At 38.8% G+C, this 18,870-nt stretch overlaps 1 protein-coding gene across 1 annotated transcript; it reads right to left on the bottom strand.

Annotated features, from left to right (window-relative positions):
- Positions 1 to 4,846: 4,846 nt before the first annotated feature.
- Positions 4,847 to 17,375, bottom strand: LOC140999556 (rho-related GTP-binding protein Rho6-like). The gene is made up of 5 exons (XM_073470019.1): positions 17,110 to 17,375; positions 15,931 to 16,018; positions 8,973 to 9,082; positions 7,836 to 7,970; positions 4,847 to 7,717 (listed from the first exon to the last, which is right to left on the bottom strand). Exons 1-5 carry the CDS (start codon positions 17,227 to 17,229, stop codon positions 7,472 to 7,474), a joined length of 699 nt encoding a protein of 232 aa, XP_073326120.1. The 5' UTR covers positions 17,230 to 17,375; the 3' UTR covers positions 4,847 to 7,471.
- Positions 17,376 to 18,870: the final 1,495 nt, after the last annotated feature.

The following is an 18,870-nucleotide window of genomic DNA, read 5'->3' as shown; positions in this document are numbered from 1 at the left end:
AAATGGACAGTTTGAGAAAAGCTTATAAGTTAGGCTTATTTGTTTGATGTGTGGTATAAATGTGTGTTGCCATATGTTATTTTTGTAAGTTTGTCTGTAAAATTGTGGGCCTTTCTTAGTTGATGCTAAAGTGTACATTGTACATTGATAAATGTAAATACAATTTTATATATAAAAAAACAGTCATCTCGAGTTCAGGTCAAAATGACTTGAGTCCACATCTCTGCTGTTTCCAATCTTTATGTTAAGCTAGTTGGTTATTGGCTGTAGCCTTTCCTTACAAACATGGTGTTGATTCTACTACTTGTATTATGCAGACATACAGTAGGTGGAAAATTGATACAAAAATATACAGAGAGACATCGTAGTGGCCGTGTCTGCAGGACTGAACCAGAGGCAGATGCTCATATGGGAAAGTGGAAAATGTCACTCTGCAGCCAGCTGAGCCTTTGACATACAACCCCATTTTCCATCAGAGACAGGAGTTACGACACTGTCAGAGCAGCTGTGGCAGTGTGTGTGTGTGTGTGTGTGTGTGTGTGTGTGTGCAGGCAAGCATATAAGGGAATGTAACCTATATGTCAGTCTGCAGATAGCTCATCAGTAACCAGGCAGCATAGCTTTACAAACCCCCCATCCTCCCTTCAGCTCCTCTGCTACCTTCCCTGCCGCTGCCGTGCAGGAGAGGTCTGATAGGTTGATTGTGCAATGTGTGTGTGATACTGCATCATGTGTGTGCTTTTTTTATATGTGTCTGTGCTGCCACATCTGATAGATGATGTGCTTATGTGGTAATGAGCCTCGCTGCACTGCAACCATTTTCTCTGACTTCCCGAGAGGGTTTCAGATGGCAGCACTCTTCCCTAAATCATCCTCACTCCGGTTCAAGATCCTGATCCTCCGCAGTCTCACCGTCTCTGCTGCAGGCACCTGTCCATGCAGGGAGGAAGGGACACATGTCTAGACCGCACAGATCGCTTGCTGCTGACCTGTTCATTAGTTTACATCAAATATGTCAGTGCCATACATGTGTCATTGATGGCTTGTACAAATCTATTTTTCAAGCATGGACCGATTTTCAGAAAATGTCCTGGACAGGGAGGTAATTCTATCAATAAATCAGCATGCAGCCTCCTGTTTCTTTCTTCTTATATTCTCACCGTCAAGTAAAAAGAAAGTTAAATGTTATTGCATACAAACGCAATGACACTATTCCATCGAATTAGAAAAAATAAAGCAAAAACAAAAACAGAACATCTCTTCTACCCAGAAGCAGAGCAAGCAGCATCCCATTTCTAAGATTCGGAGAACGTAATGTAAAGAGGGCCATACAGTGAAGGTAAGTATCTGCTGGGCCAAGAAAATAGTCCAACAAACCCGCCATAAACAAAAAATATCTTGTTAATTTGTAAGCTTTAGAGAATCGAATTTCACTACTTTTAGACAGAGCATGACTAGATTTTTCCAGTCTTTATGCTAAGACAAGCTATGCTAACTAGCAGCCACACATACAAACAGTATCATCAATCTTTTAATGTAATTCTCGACAAGAAAGCACATAAGTGTATTTCCCGAATTGTTCCCAAACTATTCCTTAGTTAAAGTGGCAATTTGTAATATATGGCCAGAATTTTGGTTTAGAAAACATTCCCACTTCTGTTTTCCCTACCAAACAGAAAAATACAACTGTACACAATCTAAATTCAAGATTCTCTTTTACTGAATGAGTTTGATTTCCCTGTTGGCTCATCGTAAAACATGCTTCATAAACACTCAACATACACAATTGATAAAACTCATTTTGGTAAACTTGTGCGAAAAAAAGAAAAAAATCCATAAAATTGCCATATCTGTCCGGTAAATACACTACAGCCAGCAGCTATTTACGTAGCTTAGCAAGACTGGGATACTGGAAACTAAAAATAATAACTAGCTTAGCTCAGCTGCTTGCTTTAGCCTCATATTTACCACACAGACATGACACATGGTATTAATCTCCACCTCTCTCAGCCAATACGTGTATTCTAAAAATGTTCACTATCACTTTAAACATGTAGTCTGCAGTAAAAACAACACAAATAGTGAAATAGCTTCACCCAAGAATGTGCAGTCTTTGTCAGAGAACCACAGCAGTGCTTGAGTTCCTCATCCTCTACTGTCGTACAGTATAATCATGCCTTGGAGCAACCTGCTGCCATATGACAGGCTCAGTGAGCCTTTGTCGGAGGTTTATCTGATTTACAGGGACATGTAATGCACATGGGCCAATTTTTGATACATGTGTGTATTTATGCATGTATCTGTGTGAGACAGTCAAGCAGACAGAGAAACTGTAGGAATAGATAAGAGAGAGGAGTGTTGTAGACAGACAGGCTGGCAGCCCTGTTTATCCAAGAGACCATCAAACCACTATTTCCAGCTGTAGAAAATCAATGTTGAGGAGACAGGAGATTTAATATATCTGAGACTGGTGTTGCAGAGTAAATTCTCACAATTTCCTCATCACCTGCTACTGTACAGAGTTAAAGGATGTGGAGGTCATGAGCCACTGCTGCATCCTGTGTTTGATAGCTCAGGAATGGCAAACATTCAGCTTCTACTTCCATGTTGTATTATCAAGGGTCAGAGTGTGACAGCAGGACGCAGCCACAGAGATCCTGATAAGAGCCCGTATCAGTCGAGAGAAAGACAAAGCAAATATAGTGGCGGAGGTCAGGAAGGATGGTCGGTTAAGTGAGAAAAAAAAAACAAGAAAAAAAGGATCTTCACATTTGGCAAGCGTGAAACATAAAATGTTTGACATCTTTGCAATAAAAATGTGTCAATAAATTTTCTGTGAATTGACTTAACTGTTTATTGTTTTTCACCCTTACTTATATACATCTATATGTACTTATATACTGTTTTTATTTATAACAAAACATCATACTTTCTCCTCATGGAAGTGTTTACATGGGAGTAAAAAAGAACAATATTTTCCCCTGAAACGTAGTAAAGTAGAAAGTGGCATGAAAAGAAAGGACTCACCAGTATCTCAACTTAGTTACATAATAGTATTAACTCTGAAGCCGTACCTACAAATTGGCAGTCCATGTAATATAGTTAATATAGTTTAATATATAATCTACTTTCCTTAAAATGGCATTTTGGAGGTTAATGCTTGTGATACCAGAGTCCTCTTGTTCACAACATTACACTAATGTCTTTAGCTCAGACATTTCTTACACACAATAATAAATCTTAGGAGGGACTCTACGTACAAACTCTGTGAATGACATATCAGTTAATGCAAGTCCATCCTGGGCTGCTTAAGTAGGACAACATGGTATCCAACAACAAATCTCCTTTTTTCAACAAACAAAACAATAGAAAGTGGCAAGTTTTCACAACTAATTATGTATGTAACACGATGTAGGCATGGGGCATTAGACATGTGTGTATGTAGCATGTTGCGGGGGAAGGGCTGATTCCTTGAGGCCGTGTTCATGCTTCAGCGGTGTAACATCCACGGGCTCGCTTTGACACCATACTGTGTCGCCTCCGTCATCATCTAATTGTAGGCCACACAGTCCCGAGGGACTGAACTAAAAAGTTCAGTTTGATGTCCGGAAATCTGTTTGAATACAAATATGACTGCGCTCAATTTTAGAGCTAGGCTGGTGCCATTTATATTTTTCTGTAGAGAGTTAGCAGGAATTGTGGGCCTATTGTAGATTAAATCAGTTGGACTTTCATTAAGACGTATATGTTTTATCTGCATCATGGACTGATTACTATGAATGTGATGCCAACCACTGTGCCCTTGACCCGAGAAATAAGTCTATCATTCTTTGTGTAGACAAAATAGACTATGTGCTGCCAAGCTATCAGTCTTTCTTCCTCACAGGGAGCCTTGAATTAGATTAATTTACCAAAATAGTCGTTTGTTCTAATTTGATACAGTTGCAAAGTCCTGTTTGTTAGATGAGAATAAAACAGTGCAGAAATAAAAAAAAATGACTTAAATGGACATTTTCTGATATCTTATGTGAACGTGTAAATATATAGTGCTGATGTATACATGTATACATGATATTCCAATTATGACATGAGTCACATTTCTCATGGGAATGGTGGTTTTTGCATTTAATTTTCAATAGAAAATTATAAAAAATGATTTTATTACTTTTGCTGGGGTCTGTACCAAACAAGCATGTTCCCTTATGTCTGGAGAGTATGTATCTTTTTATAATAGTATGTTGTGACACATTTTACCTTCATCAAAAACTTGCAGCTCCTGCGATTTGCAATTTTGATAATATTTCAATTAAAGGAGACATGCTATGCTCATTTTCAGGTTCATAATTTTATTTTGGGTTACTACTAGAATAGGTTAACATGCAAATACCAAGTCTACTCTAATTGGTCAGCTCACACACGTCTGACCCAGCACCGCTAGCAGCTGTGCTAAATCGATTCTTAAGTGCCAAACTAGCTGCTAGGCATAAATTACGCGAATGTGTGACATGGTGACGTAGTGTGATGTCACAAAGTCATTGAATAAAAGGCGGGACTACTGACGAGGTGTTTCAGGAGCAGTGTTTTCTTTGGGAGAGAGGAGCTTCTGTTGGTGCAGACTTTGACCTTTTTTTTTACTTTCAAGATCTTTTACATGCACAACAATCTATATAAAACACTGAAGGAAAGGGAAAAATAACGAAAGAGCATAATAGGTCTCCTTTAACTGTGCAACCCTAGTATTTACCCACAATGTTTATTTCTTCATAACCAGTGATCAGTACATGCATTAAGGTTTAAGATCGACTTTACTTTTAAGTTTAACACAGAAATAAACACCGACTGTAAATGAACTTCAGACATATTTATTTAAATAAAGATTTAAGGAAAGTAACGTATGACAATAACAAATACAGAATTCAGTCAATAATTTAAGCCACAACAGGCAACTTGACATAAAACATTTTGTTTTGCTTCAGTAACATTCTTTTTAGGGGTTTCTAATAAACAGTTTTATGAGGAAGATATGTACAACAAAACGAGCAAGAGAAAAACTGTAAAATGGTGGCTCCGTATTGAACCAAATGGAGTTTGTTTAGAAAAGCACAATGCACCAGATTGGAGTAAGAAGTGAAAAAATAAAGACTGAAGCAGAGCTACAGAAGACATGTTTTAGATGTCATGCTGTTTCCAACAACCCACTCGTGGCTGCGACCAGCGTGCGGTCTTTAAAACCATGTCGAGATCATGAGCAGTCCGCTGCTCCCTGAAATGTCCAGCCGTCACCTTCGCAGTGGCTTCTGTCTAATGCTACAAATAAAAGGTGAGGCGCCCTCTCGGAGAACCATCCCTCCCTCTCTCCGTGAGGCAGGAGCCCCGCTCACACTGTTGCTAAGCAACACGTGAAATCCCAGTGTTCTGTACATCCAGAGATCTCCGGGCTTCTTGGTGCAGACCTACTAATCATCAAGTTCTCCATTAGCCGAGCTGTCAACAGCTGCTAATGCCAGAAGACTCAAGTGAACAACATCAACAGCTACAAAAAACACTGAAAGAGATCCACGAGCAAATAGAAACATTAAAAAAAAGCTACTTAAAGGGTGATATCACCATTTTTACACATTAAAGTGTGTTTACAGGTCTCGGTGAGGAAGCTGCATGTAACCTGATAAATTGCCTCCAGTGATGTCACACAGTAGCTAAGGTGCATTGTGGGTAATGTAGGCACCATTAAATTAGAAATTAGGGCTGTCACGACATCAGATTTTAACTACACAATCATCGTGGCCAAACAAATTCACGATAACGATTTTATCACGCTATCTATAGAAATTTGAAAAAGAAAAATGCTCGCAATCAAATCTATTCTTAACTTTTTTTTATAAATTACCCTCAAAAGTGTGTGTGTTTCAAAAGCTGGCACCTACATTACCCACAATGCAACTTGACATCACTGGAGGCATTTTATCAGACACATACAGCTTCCTGGAGCCACAGAAGGCTTTATACTACTTTTTTGCAGGAGTATTCCTCAAGACCTGCAAACACACTTTAATGTGTAAAATTGGTGCATTTACCCTTTAATAAATGGACAATGTCAAGAATAATTTCCTGGGAAGTTGCAAAAATAAAATCAGAATATCTATAAAGCATAAAAAGAAAACTCTTTCTCCAGACAGGTCCAGCCTGTGTAATTGTGTTATTCAACTCAACCTTCCCACTGATCATCTCAGGGACATTTAGTGTTAATGCAGCTTTCCAGGCTGGAAATGTCAGCAGGGGCATCTTAGATAACTGTTAACAATGAAAAATTCATCTTAAACCAGCACCTGGAGCTCGCTGAAGCAGGCCCACGTAACACATTTACAGTCCATGTTTAGAGTTGAGGACTATTTATCTCGAAATATCCGTGAGACAGAGGATTCAAAAACAAAGATTTCTATGACTCCTTAAAATAAATCAGTCTGGTTTGGCTTGTGTAAAAAGAAATCTTTGTTCTGGAACATATATCAAAAAACTGGGATCCATTAAGCAGCTGTTAAAGTAGCAAGGAACAATGAGACGATGCATCACTAAAATCAAGCCTTACGGTTAATAACATTGAACAATTAAGACTGCTGTGGTGACGGGTGATGAAAGGAGATCTGACAAAATCATGCTCAAGAGAGTCTTTACAAGGCTCGGGGCTTTTGTGTTTGTTTTTGTCACAACACGTCCACCCTAGACGGTTTCGTGGCTCATGTGAGTGCTGAGTCACATTGCGCTCCTCTAGATGTTGCACTCACTTCGTCCTCCCACTGCCTTTGCAAATAAACACTCTTGCTTGCCAAATCCCTCCCTTCTCTCCCCCTTTTTCCTTCAGCTTTAATTTCCAAATGAAACCCTGCGAGGGGTCGGCGGGGGGGAGGAATAATGTCTTCAAGGAGCGCTGTTTTAAATTCCCTGAGCCGCATTTCCGTAGATACCACTTCCTGTCACTGTCAAATTTTACATTTCATCTCGTCACTCAGCCCGTATCGTGACCTTAAGGAGACATTCAGATGGGGAGATGGATGGGAGAGGGCGCCGCTATCAGAATTTCAAATGGGTCTCATCAGGTTAATGCAGTCAGCGTTTACAACCACTTCCTCGTAGAGAGGAGGACCTTATTCAAGCTGCGTCTCTTCATGCGAGGAATCTAACAGACCTCAAAGTGCCTGTTTGCTCTCTTTCTACAAGTATATTTAAATGATCAGAAACATTTTCAACATCAAACATTTTTTAACTCTGTCTCTTGACTGTGTGCTGGTGACGGGTCATGATCCAAGAGTCAGAGTTGAATAAAGAGGGTGTAGCAGTCGAGGTGGTTGACAGGACGGTTTTGGGGAGGATGCTGCAAAGGAGAGAGATCATTGCTCTCTTTCCCTTGCACACCCTGGCATCAATTTCCTTGTCCTTGCTTTCCTTTTTTTTCCCAGCGTGATCTCAGCAGTATTCACATGATGGAGCAGCTCTTGGACTTGTCCTTGCTGAAGGTGGAGGAGAGCAGCTCTGTCTTGCTGGGCAGGTGTAGGAGTCTCTTGGAGAGGCGGCGGACCGGGCTGGGTTTGTTGGCAGGCTGGAGTTTGTTCATGCAGGCCAGAGCTGCAGTACGGAAAACGCTGTGGATGCTCTTTTCTGATGTGAAGGCGGAGCACTCCAGGTAAGTCTCCGCTCCGAGCTGCTTGGCCATGGACGAACCCTTCAGGAAGGAAAGTATGTGACACTGAGTAAGAGATTAAAACGAAGGGGGATTTCTATGAGTCTAGACGGAAGACTTAAAATGACACACAGGAGGAAAAGGTAGTCATGGAACAAACCTGTTCATAGGAGATGGGAGTCTGTTTCTGATTGGACAGCTCCATGCGCGTGCATACGTCTGTGCGCAGGTCTGTCTTACAGCCTATTAGTAGGATCCTCGTGCTGGGACAGAAGTCCTGGATCTCTGCTTTCCACTGTGAGGAGAAGACAAACTGGTGTCACGTATTTTTTTAATCTAAAACATATAAAGAGTGAATATGGGGCAGATTATTGACGAACCATCTGATATCGTGGTGTTGATCCTGCAACATCATAAGTAATGTTGCTCCAGGAACATCATTGAAGCCAACCAATCATGTTTTTGTAAACTCATATCTTTGCAATTTGGGGATGTAGACGCAAATGATCAAACAAATGTTTAAAGTTGTGAAAGAGACTTTGCCTATTTCAAATCGTTAATCGCAAGCACTAATAACTACCGAGGGAAGTTTAAGGAAGTATGGTCACATTTTTTTAATGTACATAAAGAAAGAAAAGGAATTATAATATTTCTACTTTCTTCAGGAAAATGTGCTGCTTGGTTTATCCTGTACATATCATATTTTTTTCAATCCATATTGTTTTTTTGCTCGTGTTCGTTTGTTGGTTGGTTTGTCAGCAGGATTACATAAAAAATAATGAGAGGATTTCCACGAAACTTGGATGGAGGATGGGTCTCGGTCCGGAATAGAGCACATTAACTTTTGGTGAGGATCCAGGAATTCTTTCTGACTTTAATTTATATTGCGTTTTTTTCAACATTTTTGTTAGTTTCTGGGAATAATGAATGGATCTTGATGAAAACAATCAGACATATTTAGGTGGCTGGTCTCTATTAGTGAGTACAAGGATTAAATGTGTGTTATTTGATATTGGATTAAGCTTGGTTGAATTTAAGGGGACTGTTGGGCCTTGGCAGAGGTTTGTTTGACTAGTGTGCAGATCTGCTCTGTTTGCTTTGTCAATCATTCTTCAACCACTTATTGTAATGTGTTGAATTACATCCCATAGTTTGTATAGTGGAAAAACTTATAAAAAAAACTTGGATGACACAAAAGAAAAAATGGGACAAGTAAAATGAAACCGATTAAAATGAAGATTGTGGTGTTGTCAGCCTGTCATGTTCACACTGCAGCAGTTTATAATAATATAAGTACCTTCTTCAGCGCGCTGTCTACTGTGTCTGGTCGGCTGATGTCGAAGCATAAGAGCACTGCGTCTGAGTCGCTGTAGCAGAGGGGTCTGACGTTGTCGTAGTACGGAGAACCTGGAGAGACAGAGGACAGTCAGGACACACACACTTAGAAATATGTTATGTAGCTAAGGGACAAGAAGAACGTACGATGTTATTAAAGTGGTTTAGGAACGTGGGCGCTCTGAAAATGTAAAGTCTGACTCAAGTTTTCGACGTGTCAGCACACAGAAGTAGACAAAAAATGTCTCTTTCTACGGTTTGAATCCAGCTGACAGTATTATAATGTTCTATCACAATCATCCTCCTCACTTTCACACAGTACGAACACAAACAGTCACGTACACCCCTGCCAAACTGATAAGAGAGCAAATCATTTCTTCAAGCTTGATGCCTTCCCACTGAGAAGAATATTTCCAGTAAAGTAAACTCACTGACTGAGTCACAGGCTGTGCAACTCTGCACCAATCACATCTTTCCATTATTAGTCAACAGCAAACTTTTTTTTTTACCAAACTTTTGTCTAAGGAAAAAAAAAGCTACCAGATGTCCTGTGAAGCCAAATTATCATCACAGGATACTGAGTTTTTTTGTTGGCTTGAATGTTCAGCATCAGAGGCCAAAAGAGACAAATTATGCAATTGAATCTGTTAAATAAATGAATGTGTTTGTATCCAAAAATAAGGATAAGGAAAGGATAGCTAGGTCATCGAAAGGTATTCCTCCTGAAGCCAAAAGTTTGACATCATGGGAAACACATTTATTTGCTCTCTATTTTCATTCACTTTCAGCATATTTCCTGAAATGTTGAACTATTCCTCATAAGGCTATTTCACAACATAACGCTATAATATTAACATAACGTCCATAGTTTTAAAAGTCAAACATTTGAACTGCAATTGCAGCGCCCCTCGTGGCCAATCAGTCCTAAACTTTAAATTGTAATCTAATGGTTCGCTCCATTTAGAGCTGGAGGGTCGGATTTTCTGAGCTCCCAGACGGCAATTTCAACTGGAAGTTGCATTTCTGATGTGTAAAGTCAGAAGAGGCACTTTATCAAACATGGCCACTAATATCCGAGATGGCTGTTCTGCTCATCAGTGGCTGTGAAAGCTTCTATCCTATTTGTGTCTTATTAATAATGCTTTGAAGTCGCTCAGTATCACATACAGTTTGAGAGACACTTTCAAACATGCTGGTTGGTTGGCTGGCTGGCTGGCTGGCTGTCTGGCTGGCTGTCTGGCTGGATGGCTGAATGGATGGATGGATACGGCAATACCCAAAATCTGAGATGACACATAGTCTCATATCATGATAATGATATAATATTGATACATTGCCCAACCCAACAAACCAATTCCTTAAAACGACCACATTCACTATTCATCAGCTCACTCAGACAAGTCTGATTGCGGTCTCATAAATACGACACTTCAGCTATGAGAATGTGAATTATGGTGTGAAACATATTTTCCTGCTGGAAGAGAAACATATTTTCCTCACATTTCCATAAATGGCACAGCTATATATATGTATTTTAGCTCTCAGGAAGGCTTCTGTGCTAAAAACAGACTGACAGGATGTCCGCTTTCTATTGTCTTCCCTCTGCCACCTAATCACTCCCCACACAGCAGCACCAAGATTTAATTTCCTACTCCTGTCCTCAAGGGCCAAATGTGCACTAGAAGATTTCCTTGTGAATATAAGAGGGTGTAATTATATCAGGAATAGATACTTCTAATAAGCTTCAACCGGGAACTAACTAACAATCATGTTGTCGTGATGAAATTGGCCGTCTTGTGAGACATTAATGAAAAACTTTAAATTTCAAGGCCCTTCTGTCTGAATCTTTAACTTAAATCTGCAAAGTAGGACAGCTAAACTTATACAACGCCAACCTATCAATAACATATTTTTTAGTGGGAATCAAAAGCGCCGTCACATAACTATCCAGGGTGATGTAAGGCTTGAGAAAGAGGAGGCAGAGAGATCTAAAGAGGACACAACTTCTAGCACCCACCACCTCCCACACATTAGCAGCCCCCTGCCTGGACACACAAACAAACATAGGCACATAAACAGCCTTTCAGTTGAGCGAACATTAGCTGATGCATGGAAACTGCCCTCTCTACTCTTACAGACAGACAGAAAATGGAAGGAGCTGGAGCCTTCTATTTTATTAAAGATGCAATATTAGAGATGCAATATAGACTGGAAATGAGATGTTTTTATTGTGAGAAAATTAGCGCTGAGGTGAAATGTTCAATTGTAAGTAACTGTTTTGTATGTGAAAGATGATATAATATTGGGGTAAGACAGCTGGAACAATGAAATTAGGGGTGAAACGATTTGTCGATTATTTAGTTAGTTAAATAACCAAAAAAAAAAAAAGTATCTTGTTTCACCTACATTTCAAGTATTTGCAGCTTTTCTTTATCTCATGTGATTTTAAACTGAACATCTTTAGTTTTCAGACTGTTGGTCAGACAAAACAAGAAGATCTGAAGATGTCAACTCATACTCATGCACATAAACCACCCTTTCATTTGAGCGAACATTATCTGCTGCAGATTTTTTGGATGATTGATTTACCAAACATTCTCTAGTTTCACCCAATTTGGTAACGCTTTACATTAAAGGAGCACTATGTAGTTTTGGGAGAGAAATTCAGACTCAGAATTCTAATATTTACAATATTAATGAGGTAATAATACAAACTCAGATATTTGTTTTTTTCCATGACTGAACAAACAAGCTGTCCTCAGAGGTAAATAAGGTCCTCAGAACACTGTTTGAAGCTAGAAAGGTGGCAGGGTCCGCCACATATAAACAAAGTAAAACAGTATGAAATTGTGTTGTCCTTTAAGGTCAGTTTGTTTATTCAGTTTATTCAGTCATGAAAACAAAGAGAGTTTGTTTTCCCGTTATCTCGGGAAAACGACAGTTGTTATTTCGAGATAATAACTCGAGATCTCGAGAAAACAAATGAAATTAACTCGTTATCACGGGAAAACAGAGGAAATAAATTGTATGAATGCATGGCCCTTTAGGGCTTCCATAATTATTAACACTGATATAGTCATATTAATGTTAACAAGAATCTTATAAGGGCCTTATTATCCATTTGCCAATGCCTATTAGAAAAGCGTCACCCTAATTTCTATGTATTTGCAGCTTTTCTTTATCTCATGTGATTTTAAACTGAATATGTTTGGCTTTCAGACTGTTGGTCAGACAAAGATGTGAAGATGTCAACTTTGGCTTGAGGAAACTGTGATTGGGGAAGAAAAATCTTTATAAATAAACATAACAAAGACTGAGAATGGAAAGAAACATTAAGAGCGACAGGAACTGTCTGTTTGTGTGTATTGCAAATGTAAATAGGTGTTATGCAATGTTTCCTCTGGAAAGGGTGACTGTCCAGAAAGTTTTTACTCCGTGGGAGACAAACACACAAACCTACATTAGTTCACTGCTGGTTTCGGTTACATAAGACCTTTTTTTTTTTTTTAGGCGGCACACACCATAAGGCAGTGAGGAGGTCATGCATATCTTTTCTCTCAGTATCCCTCACTTGTGCCTTCTGTTCACAGCCACACACACACATAGTAAGACACACACACACACATGCTTGCCCACACTCTCAGAGACTTCCACCCCCTGTATGGATGAGGCATCCCCCTCTCCCCTGTGAAACAACCCCTCTGCAGGCCAACTGGCACTGCTCAACTTCCTCTGAGCACAATGCCTCAGCCAGTGCTGTTATGAAATCAATCCATACATGAGCGGATAGCTCCTCTTATTGATCCTATTTACATAATTTTTTTCTGTAGGTTTAAAGTCATCATGTCAATTAACCTATTAACACGACCCACAATACATTTTCACAACAGCGACTTACAATGGTCACAAACATTTCAGACATTTTGGATCCAAAAACAAGGAGTGACACTGTGAAGTGTTTGCATCAGGGCTGAAACAAATGTCTGATCTGCAGATTATCTTCTCAGTTAATTGACAGTTAATGTCTATAAAATGCTCTATATTTCCCAGAGGTCATGGTGACGTCTTCAAACGTCTTTTTTTGTTCAACCAACAGCACAAAACAAATGGATATTCAGTTTACAATGATTTAAAATACAGCCAACCGATACTCAATTTTTAGGGCTGATGCCGATATACACACATTTATGCAATGACCCCTCAAATGTGGTTGTTAAACACTTGTTACAAACATGTAATGGAGGCAGGATTTTTTACAGTTTAACAACAAACTTTATTGCACAAGACTGAACTGAAAGAGAACACTTCACTGGGAATGTAATAATCAGCCTAATCTTACCCAAAGCATCTTTTTCTGCATTGTAATCTCTTGTATATATACAAAAAAAAGGTTTCATATTTGCTACCAATATATCTGTGAGGTACCAATATCAGGCTCTTACATAAAACAGAGAAAAGCAACAAATCCTCACATTAAAGGAACTGTAACCAGACACCTGTTGGTAGTTGTGCTTGGAAGTAAATCAAATGATTATTCAATTATCAAAATGGCTGACAATTAGTTTTCTGTCGATTAACTAATTGATTAATTGACTTATAGTCGCAGCTCTCGTATGAATTTATGATAAAATTGACCCAAATTATTTACTTACAATAACTTTTGTTTTAGTCTTTGTTATAAAACAGGTTTGCAGAGAATTAAAACCAAATTTCTTGGATATAATAAATTATCCTACTATGAGTTTTGATAACTTGACTTCTTCTCCTCAGGGCCCTGACACACCAAACCGACATCAAAGACCCAGTAGCGACAAAGGCTTACTGTTGGGTCGCCTCGTGGCGCCTGTGTCTCGGCAAAAATAAACGCATGTGAACACACTGCAAAAACTACAGCTGACGGCATACTGGGTCTCACTACCACCAGGTAACGATAGTCTGTATTTGTCATTCAAAAAGGGAAAACTGTTAGACTAAGGACTGCGGATATACAAACAGTTGTTATGATAAAGCAGTGTTTTTTGACACCACTCTTGCTTATATCCACTTCTAATCAAGAGTTTGTCTGATGAAAAGTTCCAAACGGCACTGCTGACCAGGTGAAGGCGAAAAATATGGAGAAAATGCACTAAATGGGTGAAATCATGAATACTACAGCAACAGGCTCAAGGGGCTTGAATTCACTGAATCACCTGGTTACCTACTCAAAAGATTAGCTCCATATACAAGTATACAAGAGAAACAAACTAACATGTAGCTGAACTCTTTACCATCAAAAGCAGTAAAAAGATCAGTCCACACATCCTTTGAATTGAATAATCCATTAATCCACAGACAAAACAATTAAACAGCAATCAAGCAGGCAAGCTATTTTCAAGCAAATGTGCCAAATATTTCTTGGTTCTACCTTCTTGAATGTTCAGATTTGCTGCTTTTCTGTAAACTGAATATCTTTAAGTTTTGGAGTGTTCAGATACAGTTTCAGATCTTTACTGTGATTATACCCAGTTACAACGAAACTCTGTTTGGCTTCTCTTAGTTAATTAAATAAGAAGAGCAAGACATGTAACTGAAAACAGACTCTGTGTCCTGCCCACAACACTATCTGATACAAATCACAAGTAACAACCTATTAACGCTGAATAATTTGAATCTGCAACGCAACTAGAAACTATGATTATTAAATAAATGTAGTGGAGTGGAAGAATAATGTGGCAGTGAGTGGATATACTCAAGTAAAGTACCCCAAAATTGTACTTAAGTAGATTGTAGTTAGTTACATTCTATCACTGGTTATTCTAAATTTTGACACTAAGATATTTAGGTGCCAGGTTTTGAAAAAGAAGAATAATGTGTGATTTAAAAGAGTTATTTGTAGTTCTGCTGCTATTATTTTGATCATTTGTTTTTAAACTGTCCATAATGAGTCCAACAGTATAGGGGTGCAATATTAGACCAGTGGACTACTTTTTAAAACCTGATGCCTACATTACCCACAATGCAATTTAGCCACTGAGTGACATCACTGGAGGTAATTTAACAGATTACGTGCATCTTCCTCTGGAGCCACAAAAGGCTTTAAACTTCTTTTTTTTCCCACATATGCAGAAGTACTCCCCAAGACCTGTAAACACACTTCAATCTGTAAAATTGGTGGAGTTGACCTTTAATAATACTACAGGCTGTGCAGAATATATAATATATAAACTGCTGAAATTTCCAATAATACTGTAGTTACAGTTTTATTTTCAAAATCTTACAGATCAGACTGCACAAGTTGAGGATTAAACCAGTCATCTGACTAAAACATAGCTGTGATGTAATGCATGTGTGAATATATACTGTAAACTGGGGATTTTACAGTATATTCCAGTTAAAGGTTCAGTTGTATTTGTCATATTTGGGCCCCTGTTTACCCTTCATTGCAAGGTCTTTTTTGAAAAATTGCTTGCCTGTATCATTTCCCATTAATTTTGCATGATTCTCCATGCATAACTGTGGATTTTGGCAGGCTTAATCCAGGCAGCCTCGTTGCTCAGGCCTGCACCAATCCACCAAGGAAGATCTCTCAGCAGATTTCACACCAGTGAAAAGCTGCTTAACTGCATCAAAACAGGATTGGCAGATAGTGAAGTCTGAGTAAACAGCAACAACACTGTTTGTAAAAACAATGACTGAGACGGAGCTCAATTTACCCGGCTCCATGCAGGCTCACTACAGTGTTGGGAGGGTAAACAAGCTCCACAGACCGACCCATGAATACAGTACTGAAACTACCTCACTCATTACTCACACACAAACATTGACCATCAAAGCAGGGGGGCGAATTTTAAATTGGCTGAGTCAAATAGATAGAGGGGAGGGGAGATAACAGCTTTGTACAAGAGTCAGTTGTATAAAGAATATCAGAGTTTAATCCTCACCTGATGTGTCCCAAAGGCTGAGCTCAACACGCTGCTCCTCAAGCTCCAGACAGGCTGTGTAGTTCTCAAACACAGTGGGGACGTAAGTCTGGAAATGAAGAACAAAGGAAAGGGCTTAGGGAGCATATCACCTGTCTTTGACTGATTAGTCATATAGAGGACAAGAGCAAGTGCTCATTACAGGTCAAAAAGTATTGAATATACAGTATAAATATATATTTTTAAATCAATAGAAAGACACATCAATCTCTCCATATGACTGAACTTTCCCTTGGAGAGCCAGGAGTATTGTTAAAATGCAAAATGTCTCAAGGATTGAAAAATAATTACTAATAAGGGATCCTACATATTTAAAGAGCCTTTTTACCTTCCACAAAATAAAACTTTTTTTTTTTTTTTTTTTTTAAAGGTGCACTATGTAGTTTTGGGGCAGAAAAAAATATTCATTGATTGATTTTTTTTTATGTCAAAACAAACTAAATAAACAAACCGTCTCCATACTCATGACTGAACAAACTGACCTTAAAGGACAACATCATTTCATACTGTTTTACTTTGTTTATCTTTGGCGGACCCTGCCACCTTTCTAGCTTCGAACCTTATTTTCCTCTGAGAACAGCTTGTTTATTCACTTACGGGGAAAAAAAATTATATATTATATTTGAGTTAAAATTCAGATTTTGAATTTTATCCTCCAAAAACTACAAAGTGCCCCTTTAAACAAACTTTTACATTTTTTCTCACTAGAAACATCTGGGGGCCAACTTGAACCCTATGGCCCCCGGGCCACACTTTGGACACCCCTGTCTTAAAATGGTGATTAACTTATCTTTAATTAAATACAAAGGCTCAGCTCAAAGATAATACAGTATGATCAATGATCTCACTCTAGTTTTATTCTAAATCAAATATCCTTTAAGACACATGTATACCAGTCCAGTTGTTACTATCAGATATGTGGCATCAGATCTTATTATAATCACTATTAATTCAATATTAGGTACCACTGATTTGCTGCATGTCTTGTAAACACATAAAAGTATCCTTCAGGGAGTGTTAAAGTATATTTATTCTGCCTCTAGGGGGGAATTGGATTGAACAAACATGACCTGTAATTCAAATAATCAATATTTGTTCCGATCAGCCCACAGTATCCAACGCTGCGCACAGATCTCTTACCTCTGGATAGCAGTCCTTTGCCAAGACTTGTAACATCGCTGTTTTACCGCATTGGACGTCCCCGACCAGCACCAGTTTACACCTCGCTACACACGGCTGCGTGAGTCTCCTCTCCTTCATGGTGGAGCTGAAGTGGCCGAGCGGAGGGTGGCGCAGAAACAAGACGTGGAGGTGATGAAGTTTTTGTAAATCCTCTCTGCGCGCTGTGTCCCTGATGTGGTTCAGTCAGTCAGTGAGTCAGTGAGTGAGTGAGGCAGAGCAACAGTCAGTGAGGGGATCACTGCGGAACTTTATATTGTCGCGCCAGCCAATGAGCGCTGCGCAGTGCGCGAGCCGGAGGAGGAGGAGGAGGAGGAGGGCAGTCAGTGCACGAGGTCTCATCATCATGTTGGTAATGGTGCAGGGACAAACCCAGGGTATTTCCATTGGTGCCATGTAACTAAGGATTTTTACTGAAATCCTGCAATACAAATGTACTTTACTCGAGTATTTCCATGTTTACTTTCTACTTATATTCCACTTAAATTCAGGGGGAAATATTGTGGCCTACTTCCTGCTTATAATTATTTGATGGCCATGTTTTACAATATGATGTGTTGAGACCATGACAAGACGGTCTCTAGTTTTAACTATTTGGATTGTTCATATTTACTTGATTCATTCAACTATTCAATTATAGTTTATGTAAATATTATTTCCCAATACAAAAGTCTAAATTATGTGTCAAAGCCACGTCCACACTGACAGGAATACAACACTTTTTGGCATAAAAGTATTCAAATTGAAACTGAAAAGCTTGTATACACACAGAAAACCTAAATAGATAAATAAAACAAGGATCTGGCCTCATGGTAGCTGTGGCCCAGATGTTAAAGAAAAGGCTCTGTCCAAAGGTATAAAATTCTGCCTTCCAGCACCTTTACAACTCAGAAAATAACAAGTTATTATTAACAGCTCATAACACCACTTTTACTTTTGTACTGTACAAATGTAAAAGTGGTGTTATGAGCTGTTGTGTGCTAGACTGTATTCTTGGCCAGTGAGTCAGTGGCAACTCCAAGAATGTTGATCTTATCATCTAATACTGGAAACAGAAAGTGAAAAGCTTTTTTCCCAAATTATCAAACTATTCCTTTAATAGTCACTGAGGACCTGATGACAGTGAATACATGGGAAAAAGGGGTTTTATGTTCTCTCCGTGGAAAACATGATGATGGTCTGTTATCTGACTTGTGTCAACAGCACTGTTAGCTTTGCGGGTTTGTAATATCCGAGTTCAGAGTTCAAAACTTCAGCTACATGACCTTTGGTCAAATGACGAACTGGTTAAAAATGACAGGGTCTATGAAAAGGTTCAAAGGATGACATCACACAGAAATCCAGCTCATCAGAAATTACCCTTAATGTCTCTCTATTATCTACTTCTTTGTGTTTTTGGTAAATGCTTCCAACCAACTGTGTGACGCAGCGATGTGAGGATGCATCAATTATATTTACATGAAACTGACTGTATGTGTGTGTATATATATATATATATATATATATATATATATATATGTATATATATATATATATATATATATATATATATATATATATATATATATATATATATACATATATATATATTTGTGTTTGATTATATGTGCATGTAACGTACACAGCCAAGTGCTCCCAACCTCAAACAGATGACAGATGGCTTCATCAATCTGAAGTATACCAGAGAGTTCCAGCCATTTGGAAAGGAAGTGGAGCATGGCT

This window comes from Pagrus major, chromosome 7, assembly GCF_040436345.1.
Source record: "Pagrus major chromosome 7, Pma_NU_1.0".
Classification (NCBI taxonomy): domain Eukaryota; kingdom Metazoa; phylum Chordata; class Actinopteri; order Spariformes; family Sparidae; genus Pagrus; species Pagrus major.
This window is presented reverse-complemented; position numbering and strand designations above follow the sequence as displayed.

Bases quoted from the DNA above. Each gene is read 5' to 3' on its own strand.
- LOC140999556 (XM_073470019.1), bottom strand. From the start codon at position 17,229: ATGAAGGAGAGGAGACTCACGCAGCCGTGTGTAGCGAGGTGTAAACTG. The intron at 7,971-8,972 runs GTACTTATATTA...TTCTCCTCACAG, and splicing joins TAGACAGCGCGCTGAAGAAG to TGGAAAGCAGAGATCCAGGA. The intron at 7,718-7,835 runs GTTTGTTCCATG...TCCTTCCTGAAG, and splicing joins CTCCCATCTCCTATGAACAG to GGTTCGTCCATGGCCAAGCA.